General features: G+C 43.1%; 1 protein-coding gene across 1 annotated transcript in view; it reads right to left on the minus strand.

Moving 5' to 3' along the window:
• XPO6 (exportin 6) overlaps positions 1 to 20,932 on the minus strand; it is a 128,170-nt gene extending 107,238 nt beyond the window's left edge. Inside the window, exon 1 of the mRNA XM_023747230.1 lies at positions 20,686 to 20,932. Coding sequence (XP_023602998.1) covers positions 20,686 to 20,688 — 3 coding nt within the window. The 5' untranslated portion in view covers positions 20,689 to 20,932. The remainder of the gene's footprint in view (positions 1 to 20,685) is intronic.
• Positions 20,933 to 21,008: the final 76 nt, after the last annotated feature.

The raw sequence follows: 21,008 nt of genomic DNA on the forward strand, positions 1-21,008 counted from the left end.
AAAATTTCAGACTTTTCCTGAGGCCTCATGTATTGGATACTTTCACAAACTTATTTATTAGTTTTCAGGCTATTTGTTGGTGCTGCTATTTTTTTAAATATATTTTTATTGATTTCACAGAAGGGAGGAGAGACAGAAACATCAATGATAAGAGAGAATCAATCAATGATCAGCTGCCTCCTACCCACCCCACACTGGGGATTGAGCCCAACTCAGGAATGTGCCCTGACCGAGAATCTAACCATGACCTCCTGGTTCATAGGTCAATGCTCAACCACTGCCCACTGGTTGGGTGGGCAGTGTTGCTATTTTTTTATTACACAGAGAAGCATTTTACCTGAAAGTTCTCCGAATCACACTGCTATAGAGGTTAACTTCCAGGAATTCCCTGTATAGCCCCAGCCTTGGAATGTGCCATCACTGCACTGGCTTTCTCTCTCCAAGCACCACCAGACACTTCCTGTCTTGGTCCCTATTTTAGGTTTCTTCCTACTCCAAGGCCCGTAGCCCTCTGTACACCAACGATCATAAACTAGGAATGGGCATCTTAACCAAGTAAATGTGTTCAAGTCAAGAGTGTTGCCATAGCTGGATTGTTAATTTTCAAACTATAATACATAGATTCAATTCAAACTTTAATTCATCTTTTCTTCCTGCTTTAAAAGATCTTGAGAGGCCATCTATGATTCTATTCATATGATTCCAGAATAAACATATCCACAGAGACAGAAGCAGCAGATTCGTGGCTACCAGGGGAAGGAGGAATGGAGTTAATAGATACAGTTTCCTTTGGAGTGATGAAAAAGCTCTAGAACTAGAGTGGCAATGATTATACAACATGGTGAATGTACTGTAATGTCACTGAACTGTACATTTCAAAATGGTAAATTTTATGCTATATGTATTGTACTACATACTACAAATTTAAAAATAACCAACTTAAGACTATGAAAAAATATGTTAAGGCACCACTTCCAATACATTAAAGTAAGTATAAAGAATACTTAAATAGTAATAAAGCATACAGTGTCTGTCTACTATTAACAGATAAAAATAAAATCTACCTCGATAACTTTTCCTACAAAAAAATTTTTTTAAAAGATGAGAACAATGAAAAGCCATTTTTAACCTATTAAGTTGCAATGTTTTTCTCAAGACCACCCAATGCTGATGAGTGTATTTATCTCCAGTTGGTGGGAAGAATAAACTAGCATAACCTTTCTGGAAAATTCTGATGACGTACCTTAAAAGTGTTCATACTAAATCTAAAACTATTTTAACATAAAAGGTTTATTTTTTAAAAATCTTCATACCCTTGGGTCCTTCTGGGAATCTAGCCTAAGACAATTTTCTGAACTACAGAAAAAGCTTTTTGCAAAAACATCAATCATATATTATTTACAATGGCAAAAAAAAAAACCAGAATAATCTATGCCCAAGAATCCATGCAATGCTATATTATACAGCCATTGTAAATATTTATGAAGTGTTTAATTATTTGGAAAAACCATTTATACTATAATGTTAAGTGGGAAAGGAAGAAGAAAAAACTGCATTTACAGTGTGATCTCAACCATACTTAAGTCATGGTTCAATTCCCAGTCAGAGCATATTCCCAGGTTTCAGGCTCAATCCCTGGTAGGAGGTGTGCAGGAGGCAGCCAATCAATGATTCTCTCTCACCACTGATGTTTCTCTCTCTACCCTTCTCCTTTCCTCTCTGAAATCAATAAAAACATTATATTAAAAAAAAATATTTTTACTACCCTTCTCCTTTCCTCTCTGAAATCAATAAAAACATTATATTAAAAAAAAATATTTTTAAAGACTAGCAGGAAATAAACCAAAATGTTATTAAAGGTTCAATCAGATGGTGGTTCATTCTTGTCTTTTTATACTTAACAATTACTCCAGAATCCAAAATACTTTTTTTTTTAAAGATTTTTTGATTGACTTTTAGGGAGAGAGGAAGGAAGAGGGAGAAAGAGAGAGAAACATCCATGTGAGAGTAATACATAAGCCACCTCTTGCACACCCCCTACCGGGGATCGAGCCTGCCACCTGGACATGTGCCCTGACAGAGAATCGAACTGGCAACCTTTCAGTGCATGGAATGACACCCAACCGAGCCACATCAGCCAGGGCCCAAAATATGTTTTACATTATGAAAATAATAACTAAGCAAAATCAAGAGATGGCAGAGAAGGCTTTCTGATGGCACCAGTACCTGCTTAATTGCCAAATAGTACTAGAACAAAGAAGGTGTGGAAACTGAACTAAATTACTGGCCACAACCTTGGAAGGCTTGACTACTGCAGTGATTTTGTTATTGTTGTTGTCATTGTTTTGGCGGGTGTTGTTTGTTTCTCTTTAAATAAATCCCTAAGGGAGAAGAGTATACAGGAACTCCCTGTACTATTTTTGTGGTACTTCTGCAATTATAAAATGATCTCAAAATAAGACATTTAAATTAAATAAATCCATGCAGAGTGTAGATAAATAATTTTCTGGGCCATAATAAAGCACAGGGCTCCTTTCTCCATGAGTTAAATAAACGCCTTTCCTGGAGTGGTTGCCTTCACAGAAATCACCTCTGCTGTCTAGAAGCCTTGCTCTTCAACATTTCAAAGCTTTCACCTTCATGAACTAACCTAAACACATTGAGCTTTTTCACTTTGCCATGTATGCCTATGGCTCCATCTGCCCCAAATGGCCCTTCTGTTTCCTCACCTCAGGCCCCAACCTCTTTTTTAGTGACTTCCCATTTTTGTTTCCAACTCAGTTGTCACCTCCTTCGGAAAGCCTTCCCTGACACAGTCCTCCCATTCCCAATTTGGCTGGGCTTTTTTTTTTTTAAGTACAGTTGTACCTCTACAAGGTTTTATTTCTGTACTTCACTCCCAGCACTGTAATCATTTGCAGACATGTATATCTCCTCATGAAGGGTTATAAACTTCCAGAAGTTATAAACTTCTATAGCCTCTTGCTTGCATTCAAGAGCTATTGACCAGATGAATTCCCAATTATTTTGCAACTCTGTTGCAAGTAAGCCCCCAAAATTCACCAACAATGCTTCCTTCCAGGCCTGACTTTCCTTCCAATAAAGAATTACAAATTACACACACCCTGATGCATAGACTCACCAGGAGTTAGTCTATCTCCAACTGGCTCTAAATAATGAGCAATGTTTGCAATGGCCCAGCACCCATCCAACATTAGGAATTGCTTTTCCTACACCTAGAATAGGTGGATCCAAGACACCAAATTTTAACATTCTACTCTCTAATGTATCCATAACTTCTATTTGCTAACTAAAAGCTTTAACTTCCTCATACCTCTTTTTTAAAATATTTTTATTTATTTCTGAGAGGAAGGGAGAGGGAGAGAGAAACAGAAACATCAATGATGAGAGAGAATCATTGATCGGCTGCCTCCTGCAAAAAGGGATTGAGCCTGCAACCCGGCATGTGCCCTGACAGGAAATCGAACCAGTAACCTCTTGGTTCATAGGTTAATACTCAACCACTGAGCCACACTGGCCAGGCTCATCACCAGTTCTTAAGTTGAATTTCTTTGGGGAATTATCTTCCATAGAGTAATGAAGATTTTTATAACTCCCAAGCTGTAGCCTTGAAGACTAAAGAACCTCCAGGCTGTATGACGCTAGGAGGTCAGCTGGGCCCATTCACTAACCAGCCAAGTGACTTGCTCCAGACACCTGAAGGGACTGCAAGGCATACCTTTTTAAAATAGCAAATGAATATTAAAGGTTTTGAAGGTAACTGACAAAAAATCAAAAACACAAGTATTCAATATCAAGGGTCTACAGAATATGCCAATCTTTCATTTTCCATCTGTTCACTATTGTGGTGTAAAGGGGGATTCTTTTTCTCAAGAGTTTTTTTACAATTCTTTGAGATATTTTCAAAAGCCTTCAAGTTTCTTCTCATTCTTAGAAGTCTGCTTTACAGATAAACCAGGATGTGATTTTCAGTACCTCTCAGTAAAATATGCTTGTCCACAGAGCTCTGGGGACACGGACCAGCCACCTCCACAGTAAAATGAGGCCACATGGTGTTCCTCTCAAGTGACATATGTGCCTGGATCTTTAACTGGTTTGTGACGACTGGAGATGGAAGCAATGGAAGAGGGAAGGGAAGGAGGAAAAAAAGAATACATATAGATTTTTAACAAGTGTTTAAGGCACAACCCAGTATTTTTAAGAAATTTCAGGTTTACAGAGAGCTGCTCTGACTTATAGGTGCCTTCCTTTAACCGGGTGTAGGCTCTCTTTGTCACTAAGGGAATTTCACTGGAAAATTAGAGAAACCCTACACATGATTGCCAAACTCTCCTATGAAGCTACTTCATATATCCTTAACATTTTAAATTCATACTCTGGTTCATAAACCCAAGTAACAGAACTAATAACAATGATTACCAGAAAAATCAGTTCACCAAGGTGAGCTCTGCAACTTTCTGGCAATGTAATTGCTTTCCTACAGTTAAACCTATTCTTACACTATGTTATGACATAAAGCCAAATGGGGAGAAATAATACATTTTAACTACAAGGAACAGCAAACAGGTAAATAAATGTATGATGATTTAGAAAACTACCAGAGCCCTAGCTGGTTTGGCTCAGTGGATAGAGCGTCGGCCTGAGGACTGAAGGGTCACAGGTTCGATTCTGGTCAATGGCACATACGTCAGTTGCAGTATCTCAGGGCATGTGCAGGATGCAACCAATCAATGCTCACATCGACGTTTCTCTCATCTCTCCTCTTCCCTTCCACTCTCTCTAAAAATCAATGGAAAAATCCTCAGGTGAGGATTAACAAAAAAAGAAAGAAAAGAAAACAGATTATTTAGTTCTATCACCAAGACAATCATTTTATTCAAGTCCACAATATTAGTACACACGAAATATTAATATTCTTATTCTGACTAAAATCAGCAGCATAAGATTTAAACAAATGTGCAAGCTATTCCAAACCTTACTCTTTCAGCATTGTAACATTATTCAGCCAAATTACTTTTTTTTTTTAATGTTGGCTGACCCAACAGAAAAATGTACAAAGATCAGGGAGATCAGGAATGGTCAGCTAACGTAGGAAAAAATACATATGACAATAAAATATTAAAAGATATTCCAGCCTGGCCGGTGTGCTCAATGGCTGAGCATCGACCCATGATCCAGGAGTTCATAGTTCTATTCCCAGTCAGGGCACATGCCTGGGTTGCGGGCTCGATCCCCAGTGTGGGGCATGCAGGAGACAGCCGATTAATGGCTCTCATCATTAATGTTTCTATCTCTCTCACTGTCTCTCTGAAATCAATAAAAACATTTTTTAAAAAAGAACCAGTGTAGCCCTGGCCGGTGGCTCAGTTGGTTGGAGCATTGTTCCATACACTGAAAGGTCACAAGTTTGATTACCAGTAAGGGCACATACCAAGGTTGTGGGTTTGAGCCCCAGGCAGGGAACATGCCAGGGACAACTAACTGATGGCTGTTTCATTCTCATGTAAATGTCTCTCTCTCTTTCTCCCTCTCCTTTTATCCCTCTCTAAAATCAGTAAAAGCACGTCCTTGGGTGAGGATTAAAAACAAAACAGTGGAGAATATTGAATCCTTTAAAATATAAAACTAAGACTAAATACTGAAAAAACTGGGGATACAGACCAGGCTATAAATGCTCTAAAGATACTGACAAAGTAAAATAATCAAGAGTGAAGAGGAGAAAATGGAATGAGTACAAATTTTCTTATTTTTCCAACTATGAAACATACTAATACTACTGCCTAGAACTGAAACATAGTATACTTATTTAAAACTAGAGGCCCGGGGCACAAATTTGTGCACGGGTGGGGTCCAGCCGGCCCACCCCATGGGAGAGGGCATAGGAGGTTGGCCGGCTGGCCCCACCCCCAATCAGGGTAGGGGGGGCCGATCGGGGGCGGGGCCGGCTGGGGAGAGGGGCTGCGGGCAGTTGGCCAGCCAGCCCCGCCCCCCTGGTCGAACTTCCTGTCGAACTCCCAGTTGAGGGGACAATTTGCATATAAGCCTTTTTTTTTTTAATTTTGATATGTTGGATTTTATTACTTTTAAAATTGTACAAAGAGCACATGTGCATGAGTTAAAAAAGACAAAGAAAATGTAGGGTGTTAAAAAAAGAAATCTGAGACATGAAACAAAACAATTCCACTCTGTGAATTCAAATAAAAAGGTATTTGCTTACCAAAGAAGTGTTATGCTAATATATTAAGAAGTCCTTTGATTAGGATACAGTATAAGACCATTCTGCAACTACTCATTAACAGGTCAGACTCAATCTCACGAATACAGGATGGATCATGCATATTAGCCTTTTTTATATAGGATGCCATATTCTTAAATTTTTTATAATCTTTTCCCTTAACCTAGAGGGATTTATCAAGAGCTAATAATTATTAAAGCAAAGATTTGAAATTTGACAATTCCTCTTTCAGTTTCACTTATTTTTCTTCTATTACATTCAAATGAGATGGATAGACCTTAAGGGCATTGTACTTAGTAAAAAAAAGTCGATCTAAGGTTTCATATGGCAGATAACATGCATATACCATTCTCAAAGTGACTGCTGGGAGGAAGGGAGACTATAAACACAAAGAGAATTAGGCTAGAGGGAGTTCTTTTGTGGTGATGGGACAGTTTTGTGCCTTGATTGTGGTGGCAGTTATCTGAATTGACACATGGAATAAATTGCATATAACTATACACACACATGAATATAGGTTAAAAAACTGTCCGGCTGGTGTGGTTCAGTGGTTGAGCATCAATCCATGCACCAAAAGATCACCAGTTTGATTCTTGGTCAAGGCACATGCCCAGGTTGCAGGCCCGATCCTGGTTGGAGCTATACAGGAGGCAGCGGATTAATGACTCTCTCTCTCATCGATGTTTCTATCTCCCTCTCCCTCTCCTTCCTTTCTAAAATCAATAAAAATTAAAAAACATTTTTTAAAAATGATGAAAACTGAGTAAGGTCTAGTTTAGTTAATAATTGATATATTCCAATGTCAACTTCCTGGTTTTGATATTGCACAAAGCTGTATAAGATGTCGTGATTAGGGGAATCTGGGTGAAAGGTACATGGGACTCTGTGTACCTGTTTTGCAACTTCCTGTGTCTATATATTTCAGTAAATTGACTTCTTTTAAACTAACATGACCCCAAAAAATCAGCACACTTTTTTAATAAAAGTACTTAGATTAGGTATCCACTCCCCTTATCCATGGATGAATGGATGGATGGGATGGATGGATAGATACAAAGATATATCATAATTTGAGGTAGAAGGTTTGGGGTGATTTTTTTGGCACGTTCTTTATACCTAATGATATAGCTTGATTTTTTAATGAACACAAGTCATTTTTATTAAAATTATCCAGCTGTTACGCTAAAAAAAAAATCTTCCCAGTTCTGATTATTAGTCAATTTAGAAACCAATGATCTCCCCCGCCCCCCAGCTGCATTTAACTCATAAAATACCTTTATACCATTCCTGGGAGTCTGAGACCAGAGATCCTGTTCATTACAACCTCATATAAAAAAATGGCAGGCTGCTCTAATGTAAATGAACAACTGCATATGCTAAGTCTAATGGGCTGAACTGAAACGCATTAAGAAATCAAACATCTGGTTTTCGGTTTTAGAATCTGAAAGTGAGGTGAGAGTGGGGTCTCTCAGAGAAAATAACTAACAAGCAGTTAGGGATAGTGGACTAGTACCTGATAAAAGGCCAGGAATGAGGAAAAAAGATGAAATCATCTCATGCAGTTATTTGTGTATCTCCCTCGAGCTCCTCCTCTAGACTATAACTTCCTTTAAGGCAAGTACTATGTCATAATTAGCCTTGTATCTCTAGTACTGTGACTTACATAAGGTAGTTGCTTCAACAGTTTATTGGAGGAATGAATTCTTAGTAGAGATGAAGAAGCAGCCCAGGATTGCCCATAATTAAGGGGAGGAGAAAGGAGGAGCTACCACCTCAGAAGAAATCAGAACTATGATGGTGTCAACTAGCCCTAGCCAGTTTGGCTCAGTGGATAGTGTCAGCCTGCGGACCAAAGAGTTCCAGTCAAGGGCATGTTCGATTCCAGTCAAGGGCATGTTCCTTGGTTGCAGGCTCCTCCCCCGCCAGAGCCTTGGTCAGGGCTTGTGCAGGAGGCAACCAATCAATGTGTTCCTCTCACATCAATATTTCTCTATGTCTTTCCCTCTCTCTTCCACTCTCTAAAAACCAATGAAAAAATATCCTCGGGTGAAAATTAAAAAATAGTAATAAAAAAAAATTTTAATGAAATTTTTTAAAAATGTTTTAAAGATAGTATCAACTAATGCTGCTCAAGAAATGGTCTGCACACTATTCCTGGTCCATGGCAAAGGAAGTACAGAAATTGATAGCATTTAGAAACTTGTGTATCAACTTGGCATTGCCACACATCCAACTTTTTGTCTGTCAAATCCAATAAACACCCCTAGCTGGGTGGCTCAGATGGTTGGAGCATAATCCTGATGGACCAGGTTTTATGGGTTTGATCCCCAGTCAGGGTACATAAAGAATCAACCAATGAACGCATAAATAAGTGGAACAACAAATCGAAGTCAGTCAGTCTCTGTCCGTCAGGGTACATAAAGAATCAACCAATGAACGCATAAATAAGTGGAACAACAAATCGAAGTCAGTCAGTCTCTGAAGAACTATGTTTAAAAAAAGATCCAATGGGGAAAAAAGGACACTTATGTAATACCCTTTGTAATACTTTTAGTAAAGAACTATGTTTAAAAAAAGATCCAATAATAGCTTTGGGATTGTACTTTGAAGAATGTTTTCCATTTTATTTAGCTAAAAATTCATTGTTATCGTCTTCCACAAAACTATTTGCCCATGGTGAACTGAAAATTTTAAATCAATAAAATCAACTAGTTCTTTACAATGAAGAAAAAAGAAATGAAAAAACGTCCTTTCTGTTGATAACCTGTCATGTGGTCCAGCTACAACTGTGCCCACAATAGTCATACTTTTTCTATTCTATCACATTAGAGAATATGGAGAAATACCTATTTTCTCTTTTGTTATGAGCAAACTTTGACCATTCAATTACGAAGCAAATTTTGCAAGTTTTAAGGTTAGATGACTAGATGTATATAGTGTTTTTCCTGACAGCATTTTAAGTAAGTTACATTTCAAGTGAATATACCTCTGTAAATGTACACAAGCTTAAGAAGAAACATGGTAATTAATAGAAAACATGGGCTGTGGAGTTAAAACTCTGTGTCTGAATCCCATCTCTATCAACTTGTTATATAATTCTGGACAAGCTACTAACATCACCCTCCCTGAGTTTCAGTGTCCTCATCTTTCTCAACTGTAAAATGGGAACAGATAACACCTATCTTGCAGGAGGATAATCATAAGGTATTAAATGAGGCACGTGCCCTGGCTGTTTGGCTCAGTTGGTTGGAGCATCGTCCCATACACCTAAAGGTTGTGGGTTCGATTCCCAGTCAGGGCATATCCCTAGGTTGCAGGTTTGATCCCAGTGGGGCGCATACCCGGTCGATGTTTCTCTCTCACATCGATGTTTGTTTCTCTCTTTCTCTTTCTCTCTCTTTCTCTCTCCTCTCTCTCTCTCTCTCTCTCTCTCTCTCTCTCAAATCAATAAAAACATATCCTCAGGTGAGGATTAAATAAGGTACTGTATGGAGTACACAAGAGCCCACAAATAGTGGCCAGCACAGAGTGAAATTATGAAACACACAGACCTTTTTCCTCCCTCTAAACCCCAGGTTCCTTCCCTTTCCAATAGCCTTCACCTCCCTCGCTTCTCTCTGCTTTGTGGGTTTTCTCAGTACCCACAACTCCCTCACCTCCCCAACCCCCATTCCTAATTGTTCCCCAGCATGTCTCCCAGGAACAATTAGTTTTTGAAGCCACCCAGCAAGTATACCATGGACATACACAGCATTTGCTCTAACAACTCCCCTTGCTCACCTGCCCCCACCTCCACCAGCCCAGGGGAAAAATACCTGAGCTTGCTGGCTGCTATGGGTTTTGGAAAAACAGGGTGTTTCCAGTGGTTCTCAACCTTCTGGCCCTTTAAATACAGTTCCTCATGTTGTGACCCAACCATAAGATTATTTTCGTTGCTACTTCATAACTGTAATGTTGCTACTGTTATGAATCGTAATGTAAATATCTGATATGCAGGATGGTCTTAGGTGACCCCTGTGAAAGGGTCGTTCGACCGCCAAAGGGGTCGCGACCCACAGGTTGAGAACCGCTACTCTAGTCAGTCTGACCACACTTTTCAAATACTGCTACTATAATTTACTAACCTCAAGGGCCCACCTTGACCCTCTTGGATTTATTTTCACACCTGACTCAATTACCTAAATATCTGTTGAATGCTTACTGGAAATGCAAAGGGGAATGAGACATCCTGCTATGGAATCCTTTATTTTGTCTTTTTTTTTTTTAATTATTGATTTTAGAGAGAGGATGGGAGGGAGCAAGGCAGGGAAAGAGGGAGGGAAATGGAACATCGATTTGTTGTTCTACTTTTTTATTTTTAAATCTTTTTATTGATCAGAGAAGTAGGGAGAGGGAGAGATAGAAACATCAATGATAAGAGATAATTATTGATTGGCTGCCTCCTGCACACCTCCTACTAGGTATATGCCTTGACCCGGAATCAAACCATGACCTTCTGGTTGATGCTCAACCACTAAGCCACATCCGCCCGGCTATTTATGCATTTACGGGTTGCTTTTTGTATGTGCCCTGACTGGAGAAACTTGGTGTATCAGGATGATGCTCCAACCAACTGAGCTGAAGTGAACTTTTTTTTTTTTTAATCCTCACCTGAGGAAATTTTTCTATTGATTTTTAAAAAGAGTGGAAAGGAGGGAGAAGGAAGGAGGGGAGAGAAAGAGAGAGAAAAACATCAATGTGAGAGAGACACATCAATTGGTTGCCTCCTGCACACTCCCCGCCTTGGGGCTAGGGATCCCTGCAACCCAGGTTCGTGACCTTGACGGAAATCGAGCCGACGATCCTTCCCTGTGTGGGCCAATGCTCTAACCACTTAGCACACTGACCAGGACCTGATATGGACTCTTAAAGAGAGAGAACCAATTCCACTCCCAGGCTTGGAGTGGGAGTGAAGGGAAAGGAGTGAGGGAAAGAATGGAAGAATTTCACATTTTGCTCTTCAAACTTCTGAACTGTTTGACATTTACTACAAAAATATAGTCTTGTAATTCTTATACAATAAAAACAAATAAATCAAAATAATGAAAGCAAAAAAACAGAACTAACTATAATCAAAGATGAAACTAGTGGCTGGAAAGCCTCAAAGAGGTTATGTTTATGGTTACCTGGAAATGCTTGGTGAGGTATCAACTGCAAAAATGAAGAAAAGGACATTCAAGCAGAGGGAACAGACAGAGCAAAGCCAGAGAAGTATGAAAGTATACTCAGTGTTCTGGGAATGAAAAGTGGTTTGTTGTGGCTAGAGAACAAGGTATAATTTGGGAAGTCTAAAAGATATTCCAAATAAATCACTTTAAGCATTTAATAAATCATTTCTACCCTTACTGAGAAGACTGAAAGTAAGTGAAATTGTGAAAATCCAGGGCCTGTGTGCTTTCCACTAATGTGCTACGATAAAAACGTGGTCTCTGACAACATGATCACACCTGAGTTCCATGAGGTAGCTCGAGCAGGAATACAGAAGATGGACTAGTGGAGGAAGACCTGGAAGCTATCAGAACAACACAATGAAAGCAAGACACGACGGCCTGACCAAAGCGGATGGAACGGAGGGAAAGGAAAGGGTCAGAGCACAGATAAGTTAGCAGTTGCATCAACAGGTCTACAAGGGAAGGACTAAAGGTGAAGGGGAAGTTCAAGATGACTCAGTGTTTTGAGTGTTTTGTGAGTAAGGTCATTAACAGAACTAGGACGTGGGGGAGCAGGCTCTAACCTGAGGGAAGAGATGAATTTGGTTAGACAGGTTTGATTAGATATCTACAAGACACTCAGGTGGATCTCCAAGGCTAGAGAGAAAGGCTGAGTTCTCGTTAGTACACAGGTCATAGCCGAAGCCATGAGAAAGAAAATCAAGGGATACTGAACCATGAGAGTAATATCATGGAGGCCAAGGGAGCCAAGGAAAAGAAGTGTTTCAGGAAAAGGAAAGGAGACCAGTGGTTGTTAAAGGCCAAGAGCCCAGCCGGTGTGGCTCAGTGGTTGAGCATTGACCTATGAACCAGGAGGTCATGGTTTGATTTCCGGTCAGGGCACATGCCCAGGTTGCAGGCTCAATCCCCAGTGTGAGGTGTGCAGGAGGCAGCCAATCAATGATTCTCTCTCATCATTGATGTTTTCATCTCTCTCTTCCTCTCCCTTCCTCTCTGAAATAAATTTAAAAATATATGTATCTTTTAAAAAGGCCAAGTAGAAAAGTCAGATGACATAAGGACTGAAAAGAGGCTAATTCATGTTGGATTCAGCACAAAGAGGTTACAGGTGATCTTCAAACATAGTGAAAATAGAAAATCAGTCTGCAGTGGTTGTAGAATAAATCCTGGCAGGGAAAGGGAACATATTTGAAAAAGCAGAGGCTACATGTTCAGGAATTCCCTCCCTTTCACCCCAGGCTGTGCTGTCACATCTTCCTTGACTTAGACAAGGTATGTCCACAATCCAACTACCTAAAATCATAAAGATCCTTGTCATGATCAATACTGGTTAGCTTCATCTCAACAGCAGCAACTGCCCACCTACCTACAGACAGCGCCAAATCCCTTATTTTATCAGCACATGTCCCATCTCCTGTCATCTTCCTGTCAGTTTCTTTATCTGTCATCTCTTCTATCCCCACCAAATCCAAATCACCAATTAATTAAAATTTCCCACTAATCCCAATTGCCAGGTTAGAGGCTTCCTAAATCAGCTTGAACTTTCCCCTTTCTTCATCCCATGCGTCTGGAATTAGAGTTTTAAGTGACAACTCTCCTACTCTTCCTCTCCACTCCTAATTCCACATCCAAAGACAGCCCCTTGGCACATCCATTCAGGCATGGTGTCATAACCAGTTTCCCAAACCAATCTAACCTATACATGGCAGAGAAATTAATTTTCCTTTAAGGAAAAACCAGCCAAAAAGCGAAGTCCGACTCCCTAAAACAGTCCTGCAAGCCCTCCATAATCTAGCCATAAATTACCTTTATAGCCTTCCCTCCAACTACTTCTTCACAAAAGCCTCCACCATGGCCAAACCAGTCTTCCTTCACATTACACATTTAGTTACACCTTCTCTTCTGAAATATCCTCCTATACAAGTTCTATTCATCATTGGGAACCTAACTTACTCCCTCTCTCTAAAGCCCCCTTTGAATACCCAACACCTCCATAGCATTCCTGCCACAATTTAACTGTCTACCATGCCAAGAATTGTTCTAGACTCTTGAGATACATAGGTAAACAAAGCAAAGATCCTTAGCTTTATGGAGTTAATATTTTAGCAGGAGATTTAAAAAAAAAAAACAGACTTCAGAAATAACATTAAATATATAAAATGTTTACAAATTGTAAATGCTACAGAAAGATCTCAAGCAGGATATGAAGGACTGGGAGTTCTGGGGTGGGATTATAACTTTAAATAGGGTGGTAAGGACAGGCCTTATTGGGAAGATGTCTCCTGAGAAGGTTTGTGGAAGGTCAAACTTGTCGTGCAAGCGACAGTGCAGTCCAAGCAGAGGCAACAGCCAAGCCAAAGCCCTGAGGCAGGAACACACCTGGAATTTGAAGAACAGCAAGGAGGCCAAGGTAGTTGAACAGAGTGAGCCACGGGGAGAGGAGTAGATGGGTTCAGCATGTAACCACAGGCCAGAATATAGAGGGCGCAGTAGATCATGCCGGAACATGAGGGCTGCTATTGGCTTTGCTCTACTGCGATAAGGAGCTATGGGAACAGAGCAAAGACATGAACTGCTTTCAATTTTTCAAAGAAGCACTGGAGTTACTATGCTGAAAGCATATGAACATTAACTATTGTATTACATAGTATCCACAGTACTAAATAAATAAATAAATAAATAAATAAATAAATAAATAAAAAGAGGCTAAGTCAGAAGCTAGAACAGTTAGGAGGCAACATCCATAATCCAGTGGAGGGAATAAGCAGCGATAAAATCCTGGCTACATTTCAAAGGCAGAAAACAATCTGCTTTCCTGATACAATCAGATGCGGGGTGTGAAAGGTCGAGGATGACTTCCAACTTTTTGGCACAAGCAGCTGGAAAGACGAAGCTGCCCGTGGAGAAGGCTGTGAGTGGAAAAGACTTAGAGGGGAAGACGAGGAGTTGAGTTTGAGACATGTTACATTAGAAGTGCCTGACAAACAAGCATGCATGTCAAGTGGCAGCTGCATACATGAGAACTGCTGCTGAGGAGAGAGGTCTGAACTAGGAACTCACTAGTTCGGAGGCCTAGGGTACCCCAGCTGTTCAAAGATCAATGAGATGAGGGAGAAACAACCAGTGAGATGGAGGAAAACCAAAAGCACATCTAGTGTCCTGGAGGCCAAGTGAAGACTTCAAGAAGAGGGAGTGTTCAACTTGTTCAATGCTACTGACAGATAAGTAAGATGAGAACTAAGAACTAACCATTGCACTTAGGAAAGGTGTGGGGAGGGACCTTGACAGGTGAACTTAACAGAGAATAGAAAATGACCACTTAGAGACCACTCTTTCCTGGAGTTCTTTGCAAAGGGGAATAAAGAAATAGGGCAGCTGCTGGCAAAGAAAGTAAGGGTATTTACGATGATCAAAAAAGTACGTGTTTAAGTGCCACATGTACGTACTCATATAGAGCCCTTAAAAGCCCAAAGCACTCAATAAATGTTTTCCTTCCTCCACACCTATCACTTTCTATTATCTTTACTGATATATGTATCTATCTTCAAAACTATCTGCAAACAACTTCTACTTGGAAGGCCCTTTTTTACCTTGTTCAACTATCACATTCTTCCTAATCCTTCAAGACTCAAATATTCCTCCTGAGAAGCCTCCCCAGACCCCTCTCCTCAGTTAATCTCCCTCAGATCTGCTACCTTTGTACCAATGCATTCTTCTGTAATCACCCTTATCAAGGTCTCATAATTATCAGAATATATGTCCCACTGTCCTCACTAAACTGACTCCTAGAGGGCAGGGGCAATGTCAAGTGTCCCTCTGGATTATAAACTTTTACCTCTGGGGTAAATGTTTAACAGTTAAGAGCACAGGCTCCTGCCCTGGCTGGTGTGGCTCAGCGGATAGTGTCGGCCTGCAGGACTGAGGGGTCCTGGGTTCAATTCCGATCAAGGGCACATGCCCACGCTGCAGGCTCAATCCCCAGTGGGGGGCATGCAGGAGGCAGCTGATCCAAGATTCTCACTCATCATTTATGTTTCTATCTCTCCCTCTCCCTTCCTCTCTGAAATCAATAAAAATATACTTATTAAAAAAAATAAGAGCACAAGCTCCTGAGCCACATTGCCTGGGCTTGAATCCCAGTTCCACCACATGGTTGCAGTGTGACCTTGAGAAGTTGCCTAACCTCTCTGGGCCTTGAATGTTCTCATCTATAAAATGGGAAATAAAAATAGCCTCTACCTCCTAGCATTGTTTGGAAGAATAAAAGAGTTAATATATGTAAAATGCCTGGCATATACTAGGCCCTATAAACATCAACTATAATATTATACAGTAACCACAATACCTAGGATTTTAAGCTTGATGCAGGAAGTAAATTATTTCATGAGCCCACCTGGTGCAGTTCAGAGGTTGAGCGTCAACCTATGAACGAGGAAGTCATGGTTCGATTCCCGTCAGGGCACATGTCTGGGTTGCGGGCTCCGTCCCCTGTGGGGGGCCTGCAGGAGGCAGCAATCAATGATTCTCTCTCATCATTGATATTTCTATCTCTCTCCCTCTCCTTTTCTCTCTGAAAGCAATTTAAAAATGTACATTTTTTAAAATTATTTCATGAATGACTAATCTAAGGCACTAAAAAACTCTGGCCTACTGTGGAGAATGACTCTCTATACCACTCTGAGCTTTTTGTCTTTACCAAATTTCATCACTTGAACCATATCATGTAGTAATTTTTTCAAAAGTTATTAAAGTCATTTTTTAATATTTTTTTTATTGATTTCAGAGAGGAAGGGAGAGGGAGAGAGAGATAGAAACATCAATGATGAGAGAGAATCACTGATCGGCTGTCTCCTGCACGCCCCCTACTGGGAATCGAGCCCGCAACCCGGACATGTGTCCTTGACTGGAATCAAACCCAGGACCCTTCAATCCATAATCGACATTCTATCCACTGAGCCAAACCGGCTAGGGCTGTGGTCGGCAAACTGCGGCTCTCGAGCCACATGCGGCTCTTTGGCCCCTTGAGTGTGGCTCTTCCTAAGCCTTAGGAGTACCCTAATTAAGTTAATAACAATGTACCTACCTATATAGTTTAAGTTTAAAAAATTTGGCTCTCAAAAGAAATTTCAATCGTTGTACTGTTGATATTTGGCTCTGTTGACTAATGAGTTTGCCAACCACTGGGCTAGGGCAAGTCATTTCTGGATATTTAACCTGTTTCCCAGACTACCTCTAATTATGTGATTAACTACAGAACCTCTGAGAGGAAGAGAGAAAGATAGAAACACCGAGATCTGTTCCCCCATCCTAGAGAAACAGTTTAAAGCGATTCCCAGCCCAGCCAGTGTGGCTCACTTGGTTGAGCAACGTCCCATGCACCAAGAGGTCGCTTCCCAGGAGGGCCCATATCCAGGTTGCAGGCTTGATCCCCAGTAGAGAGTGTGCGGGAGGCAGCCAATCTTGATGTTTCTATCTCTCTCCCTTCCTCTCTCTAAAAATAAATCAATAAAAACATATTTTTTTTAAATCCTGTATAATAAAAGTCTAATATGCACATTGTCCCCTCGGGCGGTTGTTCTACTAGTTCAACAGCTCACTATGAGGTGTGCTGACCACCAGGGGGCAGCGCAGAACATGGCGGGCATCAGCGACTTGGCGCTGGCAGTGGGCAGCAGTGGAGGCGCTGCCATCCCCGATGGGCCCCGACAAGAACAGTACCCTGGCGGGATAGTGGAGCAGGTGAGCGGGCGGCACCAGGCCAAGGCGGGCACGAGCGAGGGCCCAATCGCAGCAACCAGCAGTAGCAGCAGGGGGGTGGGGCTGCCAGCCCCGCTCCCAGGCACTGAGGGAGTCTGGCAGGAGGCCGATCGCCTCAGACAGCAACCAGCAGCCAGCAGGCCCTGATTGCCTGATTGGGGCAGAGCCCCGGTCTGGGATGGGGAACTGGGGGTGGGTGGGGGCAACCTTCCATGGTGCCCAGATGGGGGAGGGGAGGAGGGCTGCAACCTCTTGCTAGGGTGCATAAGGGTGCAGTGGGAAATGCAGCAGTGGGAATGCAGAGTGTCCGCCAAGCTCGCTCTCACTCCCCCTGCTATCCTTCCCAGGGCTTGTGAGCAGAGAAAGCCACCCCCCGCCTCGCACTCAGGTGCCGGGCACTCACAAGGAGCCCGCCCCACACCTGGGCAGCCTCTTTGGGTGAGCCAGCTGCAGTCCCAGGACTGCAAGGGCCAGTCGGGCTCCCCATGGCTTCGTGCAGGAGCTGGACTGCGAAAAGAGCGGCGCTGCCTGCCCAGCTTCCATGCGGCACCGCTGGGCAGCCCAGAGGTGCATGCTGCGCCCTGGCCCACTGCATCAGGCCACGCTCACATCTCCACGTGGGGACTCGGGTGCCGTGACTCAGGCAGAGGGGGGCATGCGGGCCCGGGAGCCCAGGTGCTGCCCACGGTCCAGAGGTCAGCTGGGACCTGCCCTTCCACACCAGACACTCGCACTTCGATCACCAGCCAGGCCTAGGGACTGCACCCACGTACAAATTCGTGCACCAGGCCTCTAGTAATAGTAATAAAATAAAGTGATTCCCATACTCCCCAGCCCCAATCACAACCTCAAAACCAAAGAAAATACAGCTGGATGACATTCCCGATCACCTTTCCACATGAGGCAGCACATGTACTGCAAAGAGCACAAACTTTGGAGTAGATCACCCTGGGTCCAAACGGGTACCCTACAGACAGCAGGTCTGTTCATCTCCCCCTCTGGTAGTAACGGCAATAGTGTAACCTAGCAGGGTGGTGTGGTTAACTGATACTGAATGACTTGAAGAAAAATGAATGCATGAAAAATAGCTAGCTTATAGCAGATATTAAATAAATGCTAGTTTTGCCATATACCATTTTCATCTTAATTAGAGTTGAAGTTTTAAAAAGAAATATTACAAAGGCTCAATCATATGACAACTAATACTCTTAAAAGTTAAAATGTTAAGTCAGTAGGAAATGGACAGGAAAAGGTTCCTGGAGTAAATAAAGAGCTGTGATCCCAGGGAAAAGACCCTCCTCCTGAAACACACAAACCAGGCAGCAGCTTCCTTGCATTTTGGAGACAAGATCAACTTTGCCTACATCCTTGACCCCTGGGACACCTCAGATGAACTCCTGGTGTGATGCAGAAAGGAATTAGATGGTTGACCCACCCCCATGTTCTTAAATATGTGACTCAAAACTTACTTCAAGAAAAAGATGTACATGGTGATCATGAATTATGAGTATAGACTGGACTATAAAGTCAACTACTACTTTACTAATTAATTGCTCACAGATGGCCATTTCACAATGCTCTCTTAGTTACCAATTAGAAGGAAACCTGAATACAAGGTTGCTTGGCTAGTTTAGTCAATAACCAATGGAATTCTGCCCAGGGGGGTCCCAAAGTTCCCTGGGGAGGAATGTGTCTGTTTTGATTCATCTGACATTCCCTAGAGTCTGGCATATAGTGGCTACTTAAAATTCACTGAAAAATCTGTATGCCCATGTTCTGAGCAGCATTACTCACAGTAGCCAAAAGGTGGAAATAATCCAGGTGTCCATCAACAGATGAGTGGATAAACAAAATATAGTATATACACACAATGGAGTATTATTCAGTCTTAAAAAGAAAGGAAATTCTGACACATGCTACAACAAGGATGAACCTCAAGGACATTGTGCTAAGTGAAATAAGGCAGTCACCAAAAGACAAATACTGTATGACTTCACTTATATGAGGGACCTAGAGTAGTCAAAGGAGACAGAAAGCAAACTAGTGGTGGCCAGGGGCTGGGGAAGCGGAAGGGGAGTTAGTGTCTAATGAGTAGAGTTTCAGATTTGCAAGATGAAAAAAGTTCTGGAGATGGATGCACAGCAATGTGAATGTACTTAAAACTACAAAACTGTACACTTAAACTGGTTAAAATGGCAAATTTCATGTTACATATATTTTACAATTTAAAACACAAAAAATTTCATTGAAAGAATAAATGAAGGACTACTCAGCACCACTTTCATCACTCACTAAATGTTCTATCTCATACCTCTGGATTACTCACTAGAGAATTCCAATCTTACCTTTTACAGATGAGGAAAGGGGGGCTCAGAGAGCATAACTGACCTGCCTCTGTGCTCCGGGCGGCATCTACTACTCCGGAGCTGCTCGGCATGAACGGTGTGTTGTTGGACCTGACTGGCTGTAGGCCCCATGAGGACAAGGGCTACGCCTCGGGTCTTCTTTCTATGCCCAGAACCTGCACACACCACCCACAGGCTCCTTGATTTTCTGCAATCCCGCCGGCCTGAACATCTGAATCATAGATGTCACCGTATCTCTCAACGAAATCACTAACTTGGCAGGGGGGCGGCCTGAAAAACACTCTGTCACTGGAGGTGCTTGCCCACAGGCCGGGCCATCGCCCACTCCCCATGGCCTACGATGTGCCCGAGAGCTGGAGCACACAGAGGTTCAGACCGTTTCACCGTGGAGGGAGCCAAGCCTTCTGCAGGAGACACAAGATAAATGCTGAACAAATCTGAGGGAGTCCTGAGCATGGCGATGGAAAACATCTTCCGCACAGGCGGCTTCTGAGCTGGATCGGGAAGGGTGCGTGGTTTCCCAGGCACCACTAGCGAAGAGGCCAGAGCATGCAGCAGCAGCAGCAGCAGCAGCCGCGGCCGCGGCCTGGGTCCCTGCCGGCCCTCCGCACATGCCACCCCCACGACCCCGACACAGGGCTGCGCTGCATCTCACAGAGGCTACGAAGTCAGACTGCCTGGGTTCACACCGCGTCCCTGTCACTGCAGAGCACCCTGGGGCTGGCTCCGTGCCTCAGTCTCCCCACTTCGGAGGAGGGCTGGTGTGCTCATTCAAGAACACCTGTCCATCGCTTAGCACCCGGCCTGGCACAGACGAAGCCCTCAAAAAAAAACCAAAAAAACGATGGCCACTGTCATGACGAGCTGCACGCTGGGAGAGGCAGACATCGGGTGGTGCCTGCTGAGCTTGCGGGTCCCTCTCAGTCCAAGAGGCGGCCGGGGGGGGGGAGGGGAGCCCCGAGCGGGGCTGCACACCCTGCACGCATGTCACTGCCCAGATCCGCACCCGGGGAGAAGCGACGGCTCAGCAGTCCCGGGCCCGCTCCCGCCCTCAGCCCCGCACCCACGGGGGGACAGGGGCGCGGACCCCACTTACCATGCTGGCCGGGGAGGGGGCGGCTCAGGTGAGCTGGCTCTCGGGCTCCGCACACGTCCCGTCCGTCCGCACAGTCAGGTCATGATCCCGGCAGACTCGGAAGTCCCCCACCCAGGCACAGAGAGCCGCTTCCCCACCCGGGCCCCGCGGGGACCCTCTACACGGAGCGCGGCCCCCCGGCCCGCCTCATCGGGGACACCCCGGACGATTCATCAACACCCACCCGCCCCTCCCCAAGTGAACTGAAGAAGCAGGAAACGGGGCTCGGAGGCCGGCACGGAGGGCGGCAGCGCGGGGCCCCCCGCCCGGGCCCGACCCCGACG

The sequence above is a fragment of the Myotis lucifugus genome, unplaced genomic scaffold (assembly GCF_000147115.1).
Source record: "Myotis lucifugus unplaced genomic scaffold, Myoluc2.0 scaffold_817, whole genome shotgun sequence".
Classification (NCBI taxonomy): Eukaryota; Metazoa; Chordata; class Mammalia; order Chiroptera; family Vespertilionidae; genus Myotis; species Myotis lucifugus.